Here is a 20,685-nt window from a genome sequence, read left to right as displayed (position 1 = left end):
GTGGGGGTGGAATGAGGAAGAGCTCTGTCCTCTGGAATCAGGTAGTGGGTGGGGGTGGAATGAGGAAGAGCTCTGTCCTCTGGAATCAGGAACTGTGTGTGGGTGGAATGAGGAAGAGCTCTGTCCTCTGGAATCAGGTACTATGTGGGGTTGGAATAAGGAAGAGCTCTGTCCTCTGGAATCAGGTACTGTGTGGGGGTGGAATGAGGAAGAGCTCTGTCCTCTGGAATCAGGTACTGTGTGGGGGTGGAATCAGGAAGAGCTCTGTCCTCTGGAATCATGTACTGTGTGGGGGTGGAATGAGGGAGGAGCTCTGTCCTCTGGAATCAGGTACTGTGTGGGGGTGGAATGAGGAAGAGCTCTGTCCTCTGGAATCAGGTACTGTGTGGGGGTGGAATGAGGAAGAGCTCTGTTCTCTGGAATCAGGTACTGTGTGGGGGTGGAATGAGGAAAAGCTATGTTCTCTGGAATCAGGTACTGTGTGGGGGTGGAATGAGGAAGAGCTCTGTCCTCTGGAATCAGGTACTGTGTGGGGGTGGAATGAGGAAGAGCTCTGTTCTCTGGAATCAGGTACTGTGTGGGGGTGGAATGAGGAAGAGCTCTGTCCTCTGGAATCAGGTACTGTGTGGGGGTGGAATGAGGAAGAGCTCTGTCCTCTGGAATCAGGTACTGTGTGGGGGTGGAATGAGGAAGAGCTCTGTTCTCTGGAATCAGGTACTGTGTGGGGGTGGAATGAGGAAGAGCTCTGTTCTCTGGAATCAGGTACTGTGTGGGGGTGGAATGAGGAAGAGCTCTGATCTCTGGAATCGGGTATTGTGTGGGGGTGGAATGAGGAAGAGCTCTGTCCTCTGGAATCAGGTACTGTGTGGGGGTGGAATGAGGAAGAGCTCTGTCCTCTGGAATCAGGTACTGTGTGGGGGTGGAATGAGGAAGAGCTCTGTCCTCTGGAATCAGGTACTGTGTGGGGGTGGAATGAGGAAGAGCTCTGTTCTCTGGAATCAGGTATTGTGTGGGGGTGGAATGAGGAAGAGCTCTGTTCTCTGGAATCAGGTATTGTGTGGGGGTGGAATGAGGAAAGAGCTCTGTCCTCTGGAATCAGGAACTGTGTGGGGGTGGAATGAGGAAGAGCTCTGTCCTCTGGAATCAGGTATTGTGTGGGGGTGGAATGAGGAAGAGCTCTGTCCTCTGGAATCAGGAACTGTGTGTGGGTGGAATGAGGAAGAGCTCTGTCCTCTGGAATCAGGTACTATGTGGGGTTGGAATAAGGAAGAGCTCTGTCCTCTGGAATCAGGTACTGTGTGGGGGTGGAATGAGGAAGAGCTCTGTCCTCTGGAATCAGGTACTGTGTGGGGGTGGAATCAGGAAGAGCTCTGTCCTCTGGAATCATGTACTGTGTGGGGGTGGAATGAGGAAGAGCTCTGTCCTCTGGAATCAGGTACTGTGTGGGGGTGGAATGAGGAAGAGCTCTGGAATCAGGTACTGTGTGGGGGTGGAATGAGGAAGAGCTCTGTTCTCTGGAATCAGGTATTGTGTGGGGGTGGAATGAGGAAGAGCTCTGTCCTCTGGAATCAGGTACTGTGTGGGGGTGGAATGAGGAAGAGCTCTGTTCTCTGGAATCAGGTACTGTGTGGGGGTGGAATGAGGAAGAGCTCTGTTCTCTGGAATCAGGTACTGTGTGGGGGTGGAATGAGGAAGAGCTCTGTCCTCTGGAATCAGGTACTGTGTGGGGGTGGAATGAGGAAGAGCTCTGTTCTCTGGAATCAGGTACTGTGTGGGGGTGGAATGAGGAAGAGCTCTGTTCTCTGGAATCAGGTACTGTGTGGGGGTGGAATGAGGAAGAGCTCTGTTCTCTGGAATCAGGTACTGTGTGGGGGTGGAATGAGGAAGAGCTCTGTTATCTGGAATCAGGTACTGTGTGGGGGTGGAATGAGGAAGAGCTCTGTTCTCTGGAATCAGGTACTGTGTGGGGGTGGAATGAGGAAGAGCTCTGTCCTCTGGAATCAGGTACTGTGTGGGGGTGGAATGAGGGAAGAGCTCTGATCTCTGGAATCAGGTACTGTGTGGGGGTGGAATGAGGAAGAGCTCTGTCCTCTGGAATCAGGTACTGTGTGGGGGTGGAATGAGGAAGAGCTCTGTCCTCTGGAATCAGGTACTGTGTGGGGGTGGAATGAGGAAGAGCTCTGTTCTCTGGAATCAGGTACTGTGTGGGGGTGGAATGAGGGAGGATCTCTGTTCTCTGGAATCAGGTACTGTGTGGGGGTGGAATGAGGAAGATCTCTGGAATCAGGTACTGTGTGGGGGTGGAATGAGGGAGGATCTCTGTTCTCTGGAATCAGATACTGTGTTGGGGTGGAATGAGGAAGAGCTCTGTTCTCTGGAATCAGGTACTGTGTGGGGGTGGAATGAGGGAAGATCTCTGGAATCAGGTACTGTGTGGGGGTGGAATGAGGAAAAGCTCTGTCCTCTGGAATCAGGTACTGTGTGGGGGTGGAATGAGGAAGAGCTCTGGAATCAGGTACTGTGTGGGGGTGGAATGAGGAAGAGCTCTGTACTCTGGAATCAGGTCCTGTGTGGGGGTGGAATGAGGAAGAGCTCTGTTCTCTGGAATCAGGTACTGTGTGGGGGTGGAATGAGGGAAGAGCTCTGTTCTCTGGAATCAGGTACTGTGTGGGGGTGGAATGAGAGAAGAGCTCTGTTCTCTGGAATCAGGTACTGTGTGGGGGTGGAATGAGGAAGAGCTCTGGAATCAGGTACTGTGTGGGGGTGGAATGAGGAAGAGCTCTGTTCTCTGGAATCAGTTACTGTGTGGGGGTGGAATGAGGAAGAGCTCTGTTCTCTGGAATCAGGTACTGTGTGGGGGTGGAATGAGGAAGAGCTCTGTTCTCTGGAATCAGGTGCTGTGTGGGGGTGGAATGAGGGAAGAACTCTGGAATCAGGTACTGTGTGGGGGTGGAATGAGGAAGAGCTCTGTTCTCTGGAATCAGGTAGTGTGTGGGGGTGGAATGAGGAAGAGCTCTGTCCTCTGGAATAAGGTACTGGGTGGGGGTGGAATGATGGAAGAGCTCTGATCTCTGGAATCAGGTACTGTGTGGGGGTGGAATGAGGAAGAGCTCTGTCCTCTGGAATCAGGTACTGTGTGGGGGTGGAATGAGTAAGAGCTCTGTCCTCTGGAATCAGGTACTGTGTGGGGGTGGAATGAGGAAGAGCTCTGTCCTCTGGAATCAGGTACTGTGTGGGGGTGGAATGAGGGAGGATCTCTGGAATCAGGTACTGTGTGGGGGTGGAATGAGGAAGAGCTCTGGAATCAGGTACTGTGTGGGGGTGGAATGAGGAAGAGCTCTGTTCTCTGGAATCAGGTACTGTGTGGGGGTGGAATGAGGGAAGAGCTCTGTCCTCTGGAATCAGGTACTGTGTGGGGGTGGAATGAGGGAAGAGCTCTGGCCTCTGGAATCAGGTACTGTGGGGGTGGAATGAGGGAGGATCTCTGTTCTCTGGAATCAGATACTGTGTGGGGGTGGAATGAGTGAAGATCTCTGGAATCAGGTACTGTGTGGGCGTGGAATGAGGAAGAGCTCTGTTCTCTGGAATCAGGTACTGTGTGGGGGTGGAATGAGGGAAGATCTCTGGAATCAGGTACTGTGTGGGGTTGGAATGAGGAAGAGCTCTGTTCTCTGGAATCAGGTACTGTGTGGGGGTGGAATGAGGGAAGTTCTCTGGAATCAGGTACTGTGTGGGGTTGGAATGAGGAAGAGCTCTGTTCTCTGGAATCAGGTACTGTGTGGGGGTGGAATGAGGGAAGATCTCTGGAATCAGGTACTGTGTGGGCGTGGAATGAGGAAGAGCTCTGTTCTCTGGAATCAGGTACTGTGTGGGGGTGGAATGAGGGAAGATCTCTGGAATCAGGTACTCTGTGGGGTTGGAATGAGGAAGAGCTCTGTTCTCTGGAATCAGGTACTGTGTGGGGGTGGAATGAGGGAAGATCTCTGGAATCAGGTACTGTGTGGGGGTGGAATGAGGAAGAGCTCTGTTCTCTGGAATCAGGTACTGTGTGGGGGTGGAATGAGGGAAGATCTCTGGAATCAGGTACTGTGTGGGGGTGGAATGAGGGAAGATCTCTGGAATCAGGTACTGTGTGGGGGTGGAATGAGGAAGAGCTCTGTCCTCTGGAATCAGGTACTGTGTGGGGGTGGAATGAGGGAAGATCTCTGGTATCAGGTACTGTGTGGGGGTGGAATGAGGAAGAGCTCTGTCCTCTGGAATCAGGTACTGTGTGGGGGTGGAATGAGGAAGAGCTCTGTTCTCTGGAATCAGGTACTGTGTGGGGGTGGAATGAGGGAAGAGCTCTGTTCTCTGGAATCAGGTACTGTGTGGGGGTGGAATGAGGGAAGAGCTCTGTTCTCTGGAATCAGGTACTGTGTGGGGGTGGAATGAGGAAGAGCTCTAATCTTTTCAAACAGTTTTTAAATATTTAGTGTTTTTCCATCAGTTGTCCCTTGTGTTTCTGTGTCTCCTCACTAGCTGTGTGACTGGCTGGCTGACAGTGAAGGCAGCTTCAGGCCCTGTGTCAGAGAATCAGCTGATGGTACCAGTACCAGTACCTCTCCAGAGAGAGAGACTGTGAGAGGCTACGTCCAACACCAAATGGAGCTCTTCCTCAGAGTCCCGGCTAGCACAGGTGAGTCCCGGCTGGCACAGGTGAGTCCCGGCTGGCACAGCTGAATCAGTTTTTCCAATTCCGAGTATTATCCGATGAAGAATATCAACAGGTACAGATACGAGTATGTGTAGATGGACTCACCTCCAGTATACAGAATAGATGACTGTACTGATGAACTTTGTTGTGACGTCCAACAGACCAGACAGACAGTGTCCCAGACCCAGGAGTGGCGGAGCTGCTAGCCAAGGCCATCCTACTGTGTGTTGACATAGAGGGGAGGACTCAGAGGTCTGGAGGAGAGCAGACTACTGGTGTCAGCGGTGGGATGGACTCGCTCTTACGCCCCCTACTGGACACACTGAGCAGGCTCCACACTAATGTCTACCTGCCGCTACGCAAGACTGACAAGAGCCTGCAGCTGCTGCTACGACTACTGCAGCTCACACCAGCCAGACACACCCCTGCTGCATTACTGCAGCTCACACCAGCCAGACACACCCCTGCTGCAGTACTGCAGCTCACACCAGCCAGACACACCCCTGCTGCAGTAGAGAAAGAACAAGGTATCTACTGCACTCTACTGTATTCTAATGTACTGTACTGTTGTACTCTAATGTACTGTACTCTGCTGTACTATACTCCACAGTACTCTACTGTACTGTTCTCTGCTCTACTGTACTCTACTGTATTCTGCTGTAAACTACTGTGCTCTACTGTACTGTGTTCTACTGTACTCTGCTGTACTCTACAGTACTGTACTGTTCTCTGGTCTACTCTACTGTACTCTACTGTACTCTACTGTACTCTACTGTACTGTGTTCTACTCTACTGTACTCTACTGTACTGTGTTCTACTCTACTGTACTCTGCTGTACTCTGCTGTACTGTACTGTTCTCTACTCTACTGTGCTCTACTGTACTCTACTCTGCTCTACTTGACTCAAGTAGTGATACATAGCAGTGATTCAAATTGATTCTTAGTAATGATCCACATTGATTCATAACACTGGAAACATGCAAAATAAGATGTCATTCATTGTTTAAAAAATAATACGTTTTTTGTCTTCTGTCTCATACAGAAGACAGTGTGACGGTCTCCATGGAAACGCTGGTTCTGGGCGTGGTGGAGCCCATTCAGGAGTTTATCCTCCGAAGACTGAGTGGAGAACTACAGGAGGTGAACACACACTCTCGCTCTCACTGTCACTCTCTCTTGCTTTCACTCACTCACTCACTCACTCACTCACTCACTCACTGTCAAGAGAATTATGTTCTCAGTGTTCATAAACCCAATTGAATTGATTACTCAGCCTGATACCCAGGATTTGTAGGAAACTGGTTGGAATGAATAAGACGGAGGCCCAGCTACAATTGTCAGGAATGTTTATTTATGAGAGCTCTGCCTATCATTTCTGGAACATTGGTCTATATACCTCACATTTCGTCATCAATGTCCCTCGACCTCTCAGATACAATGGCAACATAGTTCACAAGTCTTCTTCTACTCATAAATAGTCTGCCACCTGTTAAACAATCTACTACAAGCCCAAGGTCTCTCCCCTCCCTGGGTGGGGACAGAATGTCCTGTAAGGAACACAGTGTTCCAGCTTGTCTGACGATAGCTCCATTTGTTTCTCACTTACACCCTGCTTACATACTAAAAAGGAACAGAAAGTCCTTGTTCTAATTTTTGACTAAAACTACACACATTAGATTTAGTTTTATGATTCTAATAAGTTTCATACAGTGACAGGGTAGTAATTATGTTAGTTATAGTTCTACGTTAAATGTATACGTAATTTAGTCATTATTCATAAAATCCATAACACTCACTCACTCACTGTCACTCACTCTCTCTCGCTTTTACTCACTCACTCACTCACTCACTCACTGTCACTCTCGCTTTCACTGTCACTCTCTCTCGCTTTCACTGTCACTCGCTCTCACTGTCACTCACTCACTCACTCACTCACTCACTCACTCACTCACTCACTCACTTACTGTCACTCACTCAATCTCACATCCTACAACATTGATCATGTACCTGCATTTGTCCTCCGCCTGTGTTTTGTTTGTCTGTCCTCTCCAGCTATGTGATGTAGAGCGTGCTGAGCTCTACCTGTCAGTGCTGAAGGAGGTGGTGCTGATGTACAGTGTGTTAGAGTGGAACCACTCCAAGGTACAGGAGGCCTATTTCCCCAGACTCCTCAGATACGTCCTGAGGACCCTAGAAGCTGACCAGGTACAGTATTCCAGGATCGACCTCCCCTCTCTCAGGCTGCTCTCCTTCGCTAGTCACTTCATACATAATTGGATTCGTGTGTCAATTTGAAAAATGGGATATTTTCTTTAGCAGTTAGACTCTGATTTCAAAAAGACTAGTTGAACTGCTATTTGTCATGTCATGTTTATATTCACCATGGTTTTCACTATAAAACTGGAAGGGACTTGTGTGTGTTTCTCTTAGATCCCCTCTGTGGCGGGTCAGGTGTCCAGGGCGGTTGCCATGGCGTCGTTGGCCATGACCTGTGAGGTTGCAGCGTTGGGAGTGTTCAACCTCCAATCAGAGACCACAATTCTACTGGTTCATCTGTCTAGCTACTTCTACTCCCCTGCTCCACCCCCAGCCCCTCCTCTCTCTCTGGTCAACTTCAACCAGACCCTGCTGAAACCTCCAACTGCAGCTCAGTCAACAGGGTCAGTACAGAACACTTTGTGTAGTATATAGAATGCATGTTATTGTTTAAATGCAGATGTACTGTATCATCAGGACAATGTGTTGTATAGTAAACCACTAGTATAAACACTAAATGACCCTCGTTTCTCTGCCAGTCACGGGTCTAATTTGTGACTGTTTTGGTCACATGCTCTTCAATAATTTGCTGTTCAACCTGGAATTTACATGTGGGAGAAAACCCATCTCCCAGAGGTTACAGGTCAAATGGAGATTGTGTCAAGGATATGCACATCTACATACAGTGAGCTGCTAATGTATTGGGACAGTGACACATTTGTTGTTGTTTTGTCTCTGTACTCCAGCACTTTGGATTGATACAATGACAATGAGGTTAAAGTTCAGACTGACAGATTTAATTTGAGGGTATTGTCCTCCATATAAGGGGAACTGTTTAGAAATTAAAGGAACATATAGTCCCCCCTTTTTATGGGACCAAAAGTATCGGGTCAAATCAACTTATGTGTATTAAAGTAGTCAGGTTTAGTATTTGGTCCCATATTCCCAGCACACAATGATTACATCAAGCCAGGGACTCTACCAACTTGTTGGATGTATTTGCTGTTTGTTTTGGTTGTGTAGCAGATTATTTAGTGTCCAATAGAAATGTATAGATTTTATTAGGATCTCTTTTAGCCCAAGGGCTAGTCTTCCAAGAGTCCTTAAGAAATGTTAAAAATAGCAAAGTAAAAACACAACATCCACATTCCTGTTACCTATACATATGACACCACCCAGCCTAACCCTCCTCCACCCACATACCTCTTATTTTTTTAAACGTTTTAAATGAATTAGCAGACACTCTTTTCCAAAGGGACTTACAGCAGTGAGTGCATACATTTTTGCACAGCTCTAATTTGGGTATTCAGAGGTCCCTAGTAGATGTGTTGTCAGGGAGATAGTAGTAATCAGAGGTCCTTAGTAGATGTGTTGTCAGGGAGATAGTAGTAATCAGAGGTCCTTAGTAGATGTGTTGTCAGGGAGATAGTAGTAATCAGAGGTCCCTAGTAGATGTGTTGTCTGGGAGATAGTAGTAATCAGAGGTCCCTAGTAGATGTGTTGTCTGGGAGATAGTAGTAATCAGAGGTCCCTAGTAGATGTGTTGTCTGGGAGATAGTAGTAATCAGTGGGCCTTGCCAATATCTCTGAAATATTAAGTGTTTGTCATCTGTCACAGTGTTTCAGAGCAGGGTCCTCTCCTCAAGGACTGGGGCCGTATGGCAGCTCATTTCATCCGGGACCAGTGGACGTGCCTGGGATACGGAAGGAGAATAGGCCCACCCGGGCCCCTGGAGCTCCCCAGGGCGTCAGGGTCCCTCCAGGCTGCTATAGGGGCTCTGTCTCTGCTACCCAGTGGCCTGGTACTGCCTGTACTGGACTTCATGGCCTCCATGTTGCCACAGGTGAGTCTTAGCATTGACTACAGCTGATATTGTCATGTCCACTACCTGGCTGAGACATTCTATCTCACCCAGCTCTCTACAGGCTTGTTCACACCAATAACCATGTTTAAATGAATAGTTCACCCAAATTACAAAACAACATGTTTCCTTACCTTGTACGCAGTCTATGGGGAAAGACAGTGAAATCCAAGCCTTGGTTTTGTTTAACAGCTTATTTAGACTGCAACAGTGTTTCAGTGGTCATGTGGCCAAGTCATTTATGTCCTGCTTTATATGGCTTCTGATAAGGCAATATGAAATAGTAAACCTGTGCTTCTCCCTCCCTCCACCAGGTGGCGCTGTCTGAGGAGGCCCTGTGTGTAGAGGCTGTGACTGTCTCCTGGAAGCTGGTGCTGGGACTGAGCAGTAACCCTCATGACTTCTGGCCCACCCTGCAGGGCTTTGTGACCATGGCCTTTCACCACAGCCTGCTGGAGTTAACAGAGGAGCAGGCACCTGGGCTCACTGTTACTCTACAACAGGTAACTAGAGGGAGGCATGGGGTATCAACACCTGGGCTCACTGTTACTCTACAACAGGTAACTAGAGGGAGGCATGGGGTATCAACACCTGGGTTTACTGTTACTCTACAACAGGTAACTAGAGGGAGGCATGGGGTATCAACACCTGGGTTTACTGTTACTCTACAACAGGTAACTAGAGGGAGGCATGGGGTATCAACACCTGGGTTTACTGTTACTCTACAACAGGTAACTAGAGGGAGGCATGGGGTATCAGCACCTGGGCTCACTGTTACTCTACAACAGGTAACTAGAGGGAGGCATGGGGTATCAACACCTGGGTTCACTGTTACTCTACAACAGGTAACTAGAGGGAGGCATGGGGTATCAACACCTGGGTTTACTGTTACTCTACAACAGGTAACTAGAGGGAGGCATGGGGTATCAACACCTGGGTTCACTGTTACTCTACAACAGGTAACTAGAGGGAGGCATGGGGTATCAACACCTGGGCTCACTGTTACTCTACAACAGGTAACTAGAGGGAGGCATGGGGTATCAACACCTGGGTTCACTGTTACTCTACAACAGGTAATTAGAGGGAAGCATGGGGTATCAACACCTGGGTTCACTGTTACTCTACAACAGGTAACTAGAGGGAGGCATGGGGTATCAACACCTGGGTTCACTGTTACTCTACAACAGGTAATTAGAGGGAAGCATGGGGTACATATTCACAGGATAAATGTGACTTGGCAATTAGTTCCAAGTGTTTAGCAGAACATGTTGTGGTTATTATGAGTATTAAAACACAGCGTTGATGTGGACACAACTGATGTGTAATTAACCTGACTCCTCTCAATCTCTAGATAGCCATTGAGTTGATGGAACTCTCCCAGGCCAAGACTGGTGTATTCAACGTTCTGATCCAACACTGCTGCCACACCTGGCTGCCCACTGGCCCAGGAAGTGAAGGCGAGAGCCAATCAGATGCCATGTTCTCCAGTGCCCTACTGCACCTTGACATCCTGGCTGAGGCATGTGTGTATGGACCTGTGTTCAGGAGGGACCAAAGGTTGGTGTGTGAAAGAATGAGAATGTGAGCGAGAGTCAGAGAATGTGAGCGAGAGTCAGAGAATGTGAGCGAGAGTCAGAGAATGTGAGCGAGAAGAGTCAGAGAATGTGAGCGAGAAGAGTCAGAGAATGTGAGCGAGAAGAGTCAGAGAATGTGAGCGAGAAGAGTCAGAGAATGTGAGCGAGAAGAGTCAAAGAATGTGAGCGAGAAGAGTCAAAGAATGTGAGCGAGAAGAGTCAGAGAATGTGAGCGAGAAGAGTCAGAGAATGTGAGCGAGAAGAGTCAGAGAATGTGAGCGAGAAGAGTCAGAGAATGTGAGCGAGAAGAGTCAGAGAATGTGAGCGAGAATAGTCAGAGAATGTGAGCGAGAAGAGTCAGAGAATGTGAGCGAGAAGAGTCAGAGAATGTGAGCGAGAAGAGTCAGAGAATGTGAGCGAGAAGAGTCAGAGAATGTGAGCGAGAAGAGTCAGAGAATGTGAGCGAGAAGTGTCAGAGAATGTGAGCGAGAAGAGTCAGAGAATGTGAGCGAGAAGAGTCAGAGAATGTGAGCGAGAAGAGTCAGAGAATGTGAGCGAGAAGAGTCAGAGAATGTGAGCGAGAGTCAGAGAATGTGAGCGAGAAGAGACAGAGAATGTGAGCGAGAAGAGACAGAGAATGTGAGCGAGAAGAGACAGAGAATGTGAGCGAGAAGAGACAGAGAATGTGAGCGAGAAGAGACAGAGAATGTGAGCGAGAAGACACAGAGGATGTGAGCGAGAAGAGACAGAGAATGTGAGCGAGAGTCAGAGAATGTGAGCGAGAAGACACAGAGGATGTGAGCGAGAAGAGACAGAGAATGTGAGCGAGAGTCAGAGAATGTGAGCGAGAAGAGACAGAGAATGTGAGAGAGTGTGTTATTGGAGTGGTTGTTGTGGACTGAGGGTCTTGTCTGGATAATGGATTGTCTTCTCCATAGGCTGATCCAGGAGGTTCAGGTCTATGTGGAGAGGCTTGGAGAGGAGTGTGCTGCTAACACTGCAGTCCCCAGGTCAGCTGCTGAACTCACTTCATCTACTATAGTGTAGTCTACTGTACTGTACTATACTGTAGTTTACTGTACTATGCTATAGTCTACTGTACTATACTGTAGTTTACTGTACTGTACTATATATAGTGTACTGTACTATACTGTAGTGTACTGTACTATAGTCTACTGTACTATACTGTAGTTTACTGTACTACACTGTAGTGTACTGTACTGTACTATTGTGTACTGTACTATAGTGTAGTTTACTGTACTACACTGTAGTGTACTGTACTGTACTATTGTGTACTGTACTATAGTGTAGTGTACTGTACTATAGTGTACTGTGCTGTACTATAGTGTACTGTACTTTACGGTAGTCTACTGTACTGTACTATAGTGTACTGTACTATACTGTAGTTTATTGTACTGTACTATAGTGTTCTGTACTATACTGTAGTTTATTGTACTGTACTGTAGTCTACTGTACTGTAGTGTACTGTACTATACGGTAGTCTACTGTACTGTAGTGTACTGTAGTGTACTGTACTATACTGTAGTGTATTGTACTATAGTGTAATCTACTGTACCCTAGTGTACTGTAGTCTACTGTACTGTACTATAGTGTACTGTACTATACTGTAGTTTATTGTACTGTACTGTAGTCTACTGTACTGTAGTGTACTGTACTATACGGTAGTCTACTGTACTGTAGTGTACTGTAGTGTACTGTACTATACTGTAGTGTATTGTACTATAGTGTAATCTACTGTACCCTAGTGTACTGTAGTCTACTGTACTATACTATAGTGTACTGTACTATAGTCTACTGTACTGTACTGTAGTCTACTATACTGTAGTGTACTGTACTATACGGTAGTCTACTGTACTATACGGTAGTCTACTGTACTATACGGTAGTCTACTGTACTATACGGTAGTCTACTGTACTATACTGTAGTGTATTGTACTATAGTGTAGTCTACTGTACTATACTATAGTGTACTGTACTATACTGTAGTCTATGGTACTCTACTATACTGTACTGTACTCTAGTCTACTGTACTATACTGTAGTCTACTGTACTGTTCTGTAGTCTACTGTCCTGTACTATACTGTAGTCTACTGTCCTGTACTATACTGTAGTCTACTGTAATCTACTATACACAGTACTCTCCTGTACTATACAGTAGTTTACTGTCCTGTACTATACTGTAGTCTACTGTACTATGTGTAGTCTACTCTATTGTACTATAGTGTGCTGTAGTGTACTCTACTGTAGTCTACTGTACTATGCTGTAGTCTACTGTAGTCTATGGTACTCTACTATACTGTACTGTACTCTAGTCTACTGTACTATACTGTACTATAGTCTACTGTACTATACTGTAGTCTACTGTACTATACTGTACTCTACTGTAGTCTTGTCTGCTGTACTATAATGTAGTGGGACTGGAACCTATAACCTGACCCCTCACTGTAGTGGGACTGGGACATATTACCTGACCCTCACTGTAGTGGGACTAGAACATATTACCTGACCCCTCACTGTAGTGGGACTGGGACATATTACCTGACCCCTCACTGTAGTGGGACTGGAACATATTACCTGACCCCTCACTGTAGTGGGACTGGGACATATTACCTGACCCCTCACTGTAGTGGGACTGGAACATATTACCTGACCCCTCACTGTAGTGGGACTGGAACATATTACCTGACCCCTCACTGTAGTGGGACTGGAACATATTACCTGACCCCTCACTGTAGTGGGACTGGAACATATTACCTGACCCCTCACTGTAGTGTATTCAGGCTATAAAAACATGGAGTCGACCACATCACTGACAATAGTGGACCTTCTTTGTACTATAGTCAACAGTGAATGTAGTCCCTATTTCTCTGCAGAGATACATTTATCTCTAAGCTTTCTCTTTCTCTCTGGCAGTGATAACCGGGATGACCAGTTGCCACGTGTGTGTGTCGTGGCGTTCCTCAGCCGCCTCCAGCCCTCCAATCAGCTGCATGAGAGACTGATGGAAGAACTGGTTCTCTGCTTGCTTAAAAAGGTAAGATCAGGGCTCTTCCTCAATTAGTCTTTCCTCGTGTCCTCTCTCCTTACCTCCTTCTCAAAATACATTACAGGAGAACATCCTCTGAGATCTTATCCTCCAATTCATTTTGAGGAGGAGGTGACCAGAGAGGACCGTAGGAATCAAGGGAAGACTGACACAGCTGGAGATTTGGCTTGTTTATAGTCCACGATGTCTACTCATTCAGTGTGTGTGTGTTCATAGCATCACACACATTAATCCAGTTCATACTGCAGTAATATATTAAAGACCACTGTCCATCTCCCTGAGCTCCAACACAGTAGTTATTAGTTCATGTGTCGTTTTAAGTCTTTTTCTCTTTCAGGATGAGGCCATATCGAAGTCAAAACAGCGTTACTATAGCAACTCCCTGCAGCATCGTGTCAAGAACAGGGTGTGGCAGACACTACTGATGCTGCTGCCCAAACTGAGAGGGGTGAGACACACACACACACACACACACATACACACCTGAATGAAACCTCTATTAACCCTGTGTTTGTGTTCATCCAGGAGTTTGTAGGTACCGTTCTGGGTCGTGTGTTTGAGGCAGGTTTCGTCAGTAACCAGGCCTCAGTCAAGTACCTGATAGAGTGGAAGATGGTTCTAATCCTAGTCCAGTATCCTGAACACATAGACCGACTCTGGGCCTGCTTCAGTGTGGTGAGTGGCAGATGGTTTTAATCCTAGTCCAGTACCCTGAATACAGACTGACTCTGGGCCTGCTTCAGTGTGGTGAGTGGCAGATGGTTTTAATCCTAGTCCAGTACCCTGAATACAGACTGACTCTGGGCCTGCTTCAGGGTGGTGAGTGGCAGATGGTTTTAATCCTAGTCCAGTACCCAGAATACAGACTGACTCTGGGCCTGCTTCAGGGTGGTGAGTGCTTACCCTTTTCGGATGTGTATGTGACCACTGCTGGAATTGAACCCTCAACCTTGGTGTTGCTAGTGCCATGCTCTTACCCACTGTGCCACATAATACCACAAAAACTGGCATCTATTGTATTGTCACTGAATGAAAAGTGGCTTCTATTTTCACTGGCTTAAAGAACTTGTGATAGTCCATATTGATCTATAGCCAATGTGTCTAATTGATGTGGTTTGTGTCTGAACAGGATCAAGAGAAGACCAAGACCAGTGTCTGTACCTTCCTGTCTGTGTTGGTCCACCTCAACATCATCATGCCTCAACTCAAGGAGAAGGTAAGATCCACATGTCACCATCATAAAGTAAAACCATTAAAGCACAGGGGACTCTTCCTCCTCTCCTGAGCCCCTCTCCTCCTCCTCTGTGTCCCTCCACACCAGGCAGTACAGTGGCTTAAGGCCCTGGACACGATCCTCCAGTTGTGTTTCAGTGTGTTTCAGCCATAACTTCAGTGTTCACACTTCTCTCCCTTCTCTCTGTATCTCTCTCCCTTCTCTCTGTATGTATCTCTCTCTGTATCTCTATCTCTCTGTCTCTCTGTCTCTCTCTCTCCGTCTCCATCTCTCTCTCTCTCTCTCTCTCTCTGTCTCTCTCTCTGTCTCTCTCTCTGTCTCTCTCTCTATCTCTCCATCTCTCTCTGTCTCTCTCTCTATCTCTCTATTTCTCCATCTCTCTCTCTCTCTCTCTCTCTGTATCTCTGTATCTCTCTATCTCTCCATCTCTCTCTGTCTCTCTGTCTCTCTCTCTCCGTCTCCATCTCTCTCTCTCTCTCTCTCTCTGTCTCTCTCTCTCTCTCTCTCTCTGTCTCTCTCTCTATCTCTCCATCTCTCTCTCTATCTCTCCATCTCTCTCTCTCTGTCTCTCTCTGTATCTCTCTCCGTCTCTCTCTCTCTCCATCTCTCTGTCTGTACCCCCCACCAGGCAGTACAGTGGCGTAAGGCCCTGGATGTTATACTCCAGTGGTGTTTCAGCCATAACTTCAGTGTTCGTCTGTACGCCCTGCTGGCCCTGAAGAGGGTGTGGGGTCTGGAGGGGGCGAGGGCCGAGGCCGAGGAGGGGGCCGGGGGAGCGGATGGGCTCGGGGGGCTGGCCACCGTCGTTAAGGCCTGTCTGCACCAGGCTGAGGCTATGCAGAGTACTGGGTGAGTGAGTTACATATGAACTAGGATTATTATGTTGCCAAGGTTGCCGCAGGAATCGCATTCTAAAATTCATACAGTCACTGTACATCCATAACATGTATACACACATGACTGTAAGTCTCTTTGGATAAAAGTGACTGCTAAATGGCATATATTACTGGAAGTCTCTTTTTAAAAATTTAACCAGGCAAGTCAGTTAAGAACACATTCTTATTTTCAATGACGGCCTAGGAACAGTGGGTTAACTGCCTTGTTCAGGGGCAGAACCACATATTTTGACCTTGTCAGCTCATTGATTCGATCTAACAACCTTTCGGTTACTAGTCCAACGCTCTAACCACTAGGCTACCTGTTATTATTAGTGAAGGAGGAACCACAGATTTTGACCTTGTCAGCTCATTGATTCGATCTAGTCCAACACTCTAACCACTAGGCTACCTGTTATTATTAGTGAAGGAGGAACCACATTTGGTTATCTTAGCTCCATTGGAAACTGTGGAAATTGTTATTGGGCTCCCGAGTGGTGCAGTGGTCTAAGACATTGTATCTCAGTGCAAGAGGCATCACTGCAGTACCTGGTTCGAATCCAGGCTAGATCACATCCGGTTGTATTTGGGAGTCCCATAGGGCGGTGCACAATTGGCCCAGCGTAGTCTGGGTTTGGCCGGGGTAGGCCGCCATTGTAAATAAGAATTTGTTCTTAACTAACTTGCCTAGTTAAATAAATACATTATTGGACTCATATAACTACTGTATATCTCTGTACAGAAATGCCAATAAGAACTGGAGCAGGATCCAGGACCACTTCTTCTTTGATGGCTTTCATCCTGTTAGAGACTATAGTGTGGAAGTAAGACACTGTATTGTTGATTGATTGTGTGAATTTGAAGTATAAATCTTTTAAAATCTCTTGATTCATTGTAATTTGACCTAATTGCGTTGGGTCTCTAAAAAACCAATGTACCGAGTGTCGATTGAGGAGAGACGACGTGTGTAAACTGTCCTTTTTCCTCCCGTCTCTCCCTGCCAGACCATATTCTACACATTCCCCAGCCTATCAGAGGTGTTTGAGGACGAGTGGATTCCGCCCTGGAAGTTTGAGAAGTTGGTGGACTTCTCCCAGAGTGCATCTCTCCCGTTGAGGAACCCTGTCCCTGACCTGAGCCAGATTCAGCCTGGAGACTGGATCCAGCAGGATAAAGGTACATTCCCCTGAGGGGATAAAGGAAGTTGTCTTGAACTGAAAAGGGTATCACCACTAGATGGCAGCAGAGACTGTACCCAACAGACAGCTACTCTGGTTAAAGTGGAGATCACAGCTATTCAACTATTGGTCTGAAGTACTGCTGGTTCTCCTTTCTACCTGGTAGTTAAATGATCAATTCATGAAATTGATTGGCCAGGTCCCTGACTTTATAAGTGTTCTGGCCCTCCAGGACTTCAGTTTAAAAGCCCTGTTGTAGATACCTCAGTGTGTTTGTTAGGGGATCAGGATGGTGAGGAGCGCTGGGCCGAGGTCCAGAAGAAGATGACCCCCTGGAGGTTGGGGATCCAGGAACAGGAGCCAGAGCTGGGTCTAGTGCCCCAGCAGAGAGCAGCACGCCTGGGAAAGCTGCACAGTGCCCTCCTGGTGGTTGCCTCTCTCATAGACAAGCCCACCAACCTGGGAGGTTAGTTATTTATTTTCTATTTAACCTCTATTTATACAGGTCAGTCAATGCTGAACAACTTGGTACAGGATGAATGTTTTAACCTTCATCTGCTGATCTCTCTGGGTTCCATGTGTAACGGAGGTGGAATGATGAACCATGTTCACATGATGAGTAACCTTGCTTGAGACCTGAAGACTTGTGTTAGCTCCCCAGGCTTGAGCTCAAGGAGCTAACACAGTCATGTAGTGTTCAGGAGACCCTGGTTGGAATCCAGTCGGTCACATATGAACCCACAGCCATTTCTATCTAGCTATATTGTATTGTATTGTATTATTTTCCATTAGCTACCCAATATACTTGGTGTTGCTAAGCGTTGCCATGCAAACAGACAGCAGCAGGCAGCACTACATAAACTAATCAGTCCTAATCAGAGTTTGTCTAAGGAGCACTAGCACTGCATCATAACAGACTCATGTTCCCCACTGGGCTGCCGTATTGCTGCGCTGCCTGCTGTCTGTTTATGTAAGCCTTATGTTGATTTAAATGAGTTTATACAGGAGAAAACCTATTTTATCAACCAATATTCAAATTTGTATTTTTTTATCTTCATTTAACTAGGCAAGTCAGTTAAGAACAAATTCTTATTTTCAATTATGGCCTAGCTACTAGTTAGTAGTACTAGCTACTACCATTAGGCTATTAAATGATGCTAGCAAACTGGCTAGCTACTGTCTAGTTAAGATTTTTTTAAACTCAGGAGTCAATAGTTACTTTTTCTGGCGAGTGGGAGTAATGTATCATCGTCATCGATGAACCACCAAAGGCATACCCCATTTCTGTTTGAAAATGGAGAATTTTCGTGGCCAAAGTTGACGTTTAACGTGAGAACCATTTTAGGACCATACAAACACTGTTTTATGTTCTAGGTTTCTAACCGTGTGTCAGAGCTAGAATACCACCTCTGCAGGATTAACAATTCAACTCGCCCCTGCCTACCCAATGGCAGGTCAATTATTCCTCCTCATTAATCCCTACAGATCTGATAGATGCCGCTCTGCTTTACCACTGAGCTAGTATACAGCTAGGGACTGTTCCTCAACAGTAAAGGCCTTAGAGTAAAGTGGGCTATCCTAGAAGACGAGTGCCTATGCTCCCTCACTCCTAATTTATAAACCCCCAGCGCCTTCTCAGGATCGTCCAGGCCAGAGCTTCAACTTCAGCACACTATGAGTGGGACGCACTCCTCTGGGTTGGTTTAGCCCAGACACCCATTTTACGACTCCTATCAATGCACTCCGTACCTATAGTTCGGGTCTAGGGTTCCCAATGGACTAGTTAGCCAAGAAAATTTGCTAGAGATCCTCGATTAATCAAGTCAATTTCAGAAACCTAGAGTAAAACGACATGCATTTGTATGACTCTTTGATAACACAGGGTGTCAGAACAATAAAGCTAGTTTATTCAAAATTCTAGAAAAATACATAAAAAATCCCAGATCAATCAATCACAAAGAAATATCACAAACCGATAAGTGAAAATTAACCCTGGATTAGAGTCATAGATGCCTCCAGCGCCCTTAACTAAACCATTATTAGGGTGCCAGTAATATATTGTTTGTCCTTTTACAATTTTATGAGAAGCACAGTATTTAATAACAAGAAAAAACATTTCTTACAATTTATAAACCGTTTGTCTTCCCCCCTCGGGATGATCAGTCCTTCAGTCGGTGTTTAACTACTTTAACACTCCTATCAATGAGGTAACCTTAAGTGTTCCCCCTAGATTTCTACTTAAACACTAAGAATAAATATCGATGCATTTTAAGCTAAAAAGATTTAGCAAAATCTTCCTCCAGCTGAAGACAGGTTCTTCTAGCAAGCTCAAAGAGAGTCGTACCTCTCCCAAAAATCCTGCCTCTTTCACTCCTCATTCTGCTAACTCATGGTGGTTATAGATCTGCCCCGATGACGCAGGCATTCAGTGGTTAACACCTACTGTAATGCGGCCATTTCTCAGAAGGGGATTCTTCTCTTGCCTAGACAGGATGTCCGCCTCAACCGCACGCGTACCTCTTCCTGCCTCCTCCTGGCTGTTCTGACCTGGGGAGCTAGTCCAGCTAGCACCCTTAGGATACTACATTATCATTCACTTTTAAAACATTCATTTCTAGACATTAACCTTTCTCATTCCACTCAATTCTAATCTTACTCCAACCTACTTTATTACTCCCATTACATCTTAAACATCCAAATTTTTTTTAAACATTTCATCATTTAAACATAACATTTCATCATTACACCATGTCAATATCAACCTCCTCCAAGACTCTTAAACATGTTCCAGATATACTGTACCTTAAAAACAACCATCATTATAACATTCTTAACCATTTTACTGCATTTCTTTAATCACCTTTTGATATCTTCCACTGTATATTTCCCAATGTTTTCAACCCTTTAATATCTTCCACTGTATATTTCCACTGTATATTTCCCAATGTTTTCAACCCTTTAATATCTTCCACTGTATATTTCCACTGTATATTTCCCAATGTTTTCAACCCTTTAATATCTTCCACTGTATATTTCCCAATGTTTTCAACCTTTTAATATCTTCCACTGTATATTTCCACTGTATATTTCCCAATGTTTTCAACCCTTTAATATCTTCCACTGTATATTTCCACTGTATATTTCCACTGCATATTTCCCAATGTTTTCAACCCTTTAATATCTTCCACTGTATATTTCCACTGTATATTTCCCAATGTTTTCAACCCTTTAATATCTTCCACTGTATATTTCCACTGTATATTTCCCAATGTTTTCAACCTTTTAATATCTTCCACTGTATATTTCCCAATGTTTTCAACCCTTTAATATCTTCCACTGTATATTTCCCAATGTTTTCAACCCTTTAATATCTTCCACTGTATATTTCCCAATGTTTTCAACCCTTTAATATCTTCCACTGTATATTTCCCAATGTTTTCAACCCTTTAATATCTTCCACTGTATATTTCCCAATGTTTTCAACCTTTTAATATCTTCCACTGTATATTTCCACTGTATATTTCCCAATGTTTTCAACCCTTTAATATCTTCCACTGTATATTTCCACTGTATATTTCCCAATGTTTTCAACCCTTTAATATCTTCCACTGTATATTTCCCAATGTTTTCAACCTTTTAATATCTTCCACTGTATATTTCCCAATGTTTTCAACCTTTTAATATCTTCCACTGTATATTTCCCAATGTTTTCAACCTTTTAATATCTTCCACTGTATATTTCCCAATGTTTTCAACCTTTTAATATCTTCCACTGTATATTTCCACTGTATATTTCCCAATGTTTTCAACCTTTTAATATTGTTTTCAACCTTTTAATATCTTCCACTGTATATTTCCCAATGTGTTCAACCCTTTAATATCTTCCACTGTATATTTTCCAATGTTTTCAACCTTTTAATATCTTCCACTGTATATTTCCACTGTAT

General features: G+C 45.5%; 1 protein-coding gene across 1 annotated transcript in view; it reads left to right on the top strand.

The window, feature by feature from the left end:
* LOC139413593 (probable methyltransferase TARBP1) overlaps positions 1–20,685 on the top strand; it is a 34,447-nt gene that overhangs the window by 5,729 nt on the left and 8,033 nt on the right. The window contains exons 10-26 of the mRNA XM_071161162.1: positions 4,519–4,675; positions 4,855–5,220; positions 5,736–5,833; positions 6,746–6,898; positions 7,124–7,353; positions 8,568–8,793; positions 9,126–9,314; positions 10,163–10,368; positions 11,324–11,395; positions 13,319–13,439; positions 13,789–13,899; positions 13,977–14,126; positions 14,581–14,667; positions 15,314–15,534; positions 16,303–16,384; positions 16,565–16,736; positions 17,019–17,204. Coding sequence (XP_071017263.1) covers positions 4,519–4,675; positions 4,855–5,220; positions 5,736–5,833; positions 6,746–6,898; positions 7,124–7,353; positions 8,568–8,793; positions 9,126–9,314; positions 10,163–10,368; positions 11,324–11,395; positions 13,319–13,439; positions 13,789–13,899; positions 13,977–14,126; positions 14,581–14,667; positions 15,314–15,534; positions 16,303–16,384; positions 16,565–16,736; positions 17,019–17,204 — 2,827 coding nt within the window. The remainder of the gene's footprint in view (positions 1–4,518; positions 4,676–4,854; positions 5,221–5,735; positions 5,834–6,745; positions 6,899–7,123; positions 7,354–8,567; positions 8,794–9,125; positions 9,315–10,162; positions 10,369–11,323; positions 11,396–13,318; positions 13,440–13,788; positions 13,900–13,976; positions 14,127–14,580; positions 14,668–15,313; positions 15,535–16,302; positions 16,385–16,564; positions 16,737–17,018; positions 17,205–20,685) is intronic.

Source organism: Oncorhynchus clarkii, chromosome 1, assembly GCF_045791955.1.
Source record: "Oncorhynchus clarkii lewisi isolate Uvic-CL-2024 chromosome 1, UVic_Ocla_1.0, whole genome shotgun sequence".
NCBI classification, from domain to species: Eukaryota; Metazoa; Chordata; class Actinopteri; order Salmoniformes; family Salmonidae; genus Oncorhynchus; species Oncorhynchus clarkii.
This window is presented reverse-complemented; position numbering and strand designations above follow the sequence as displayed.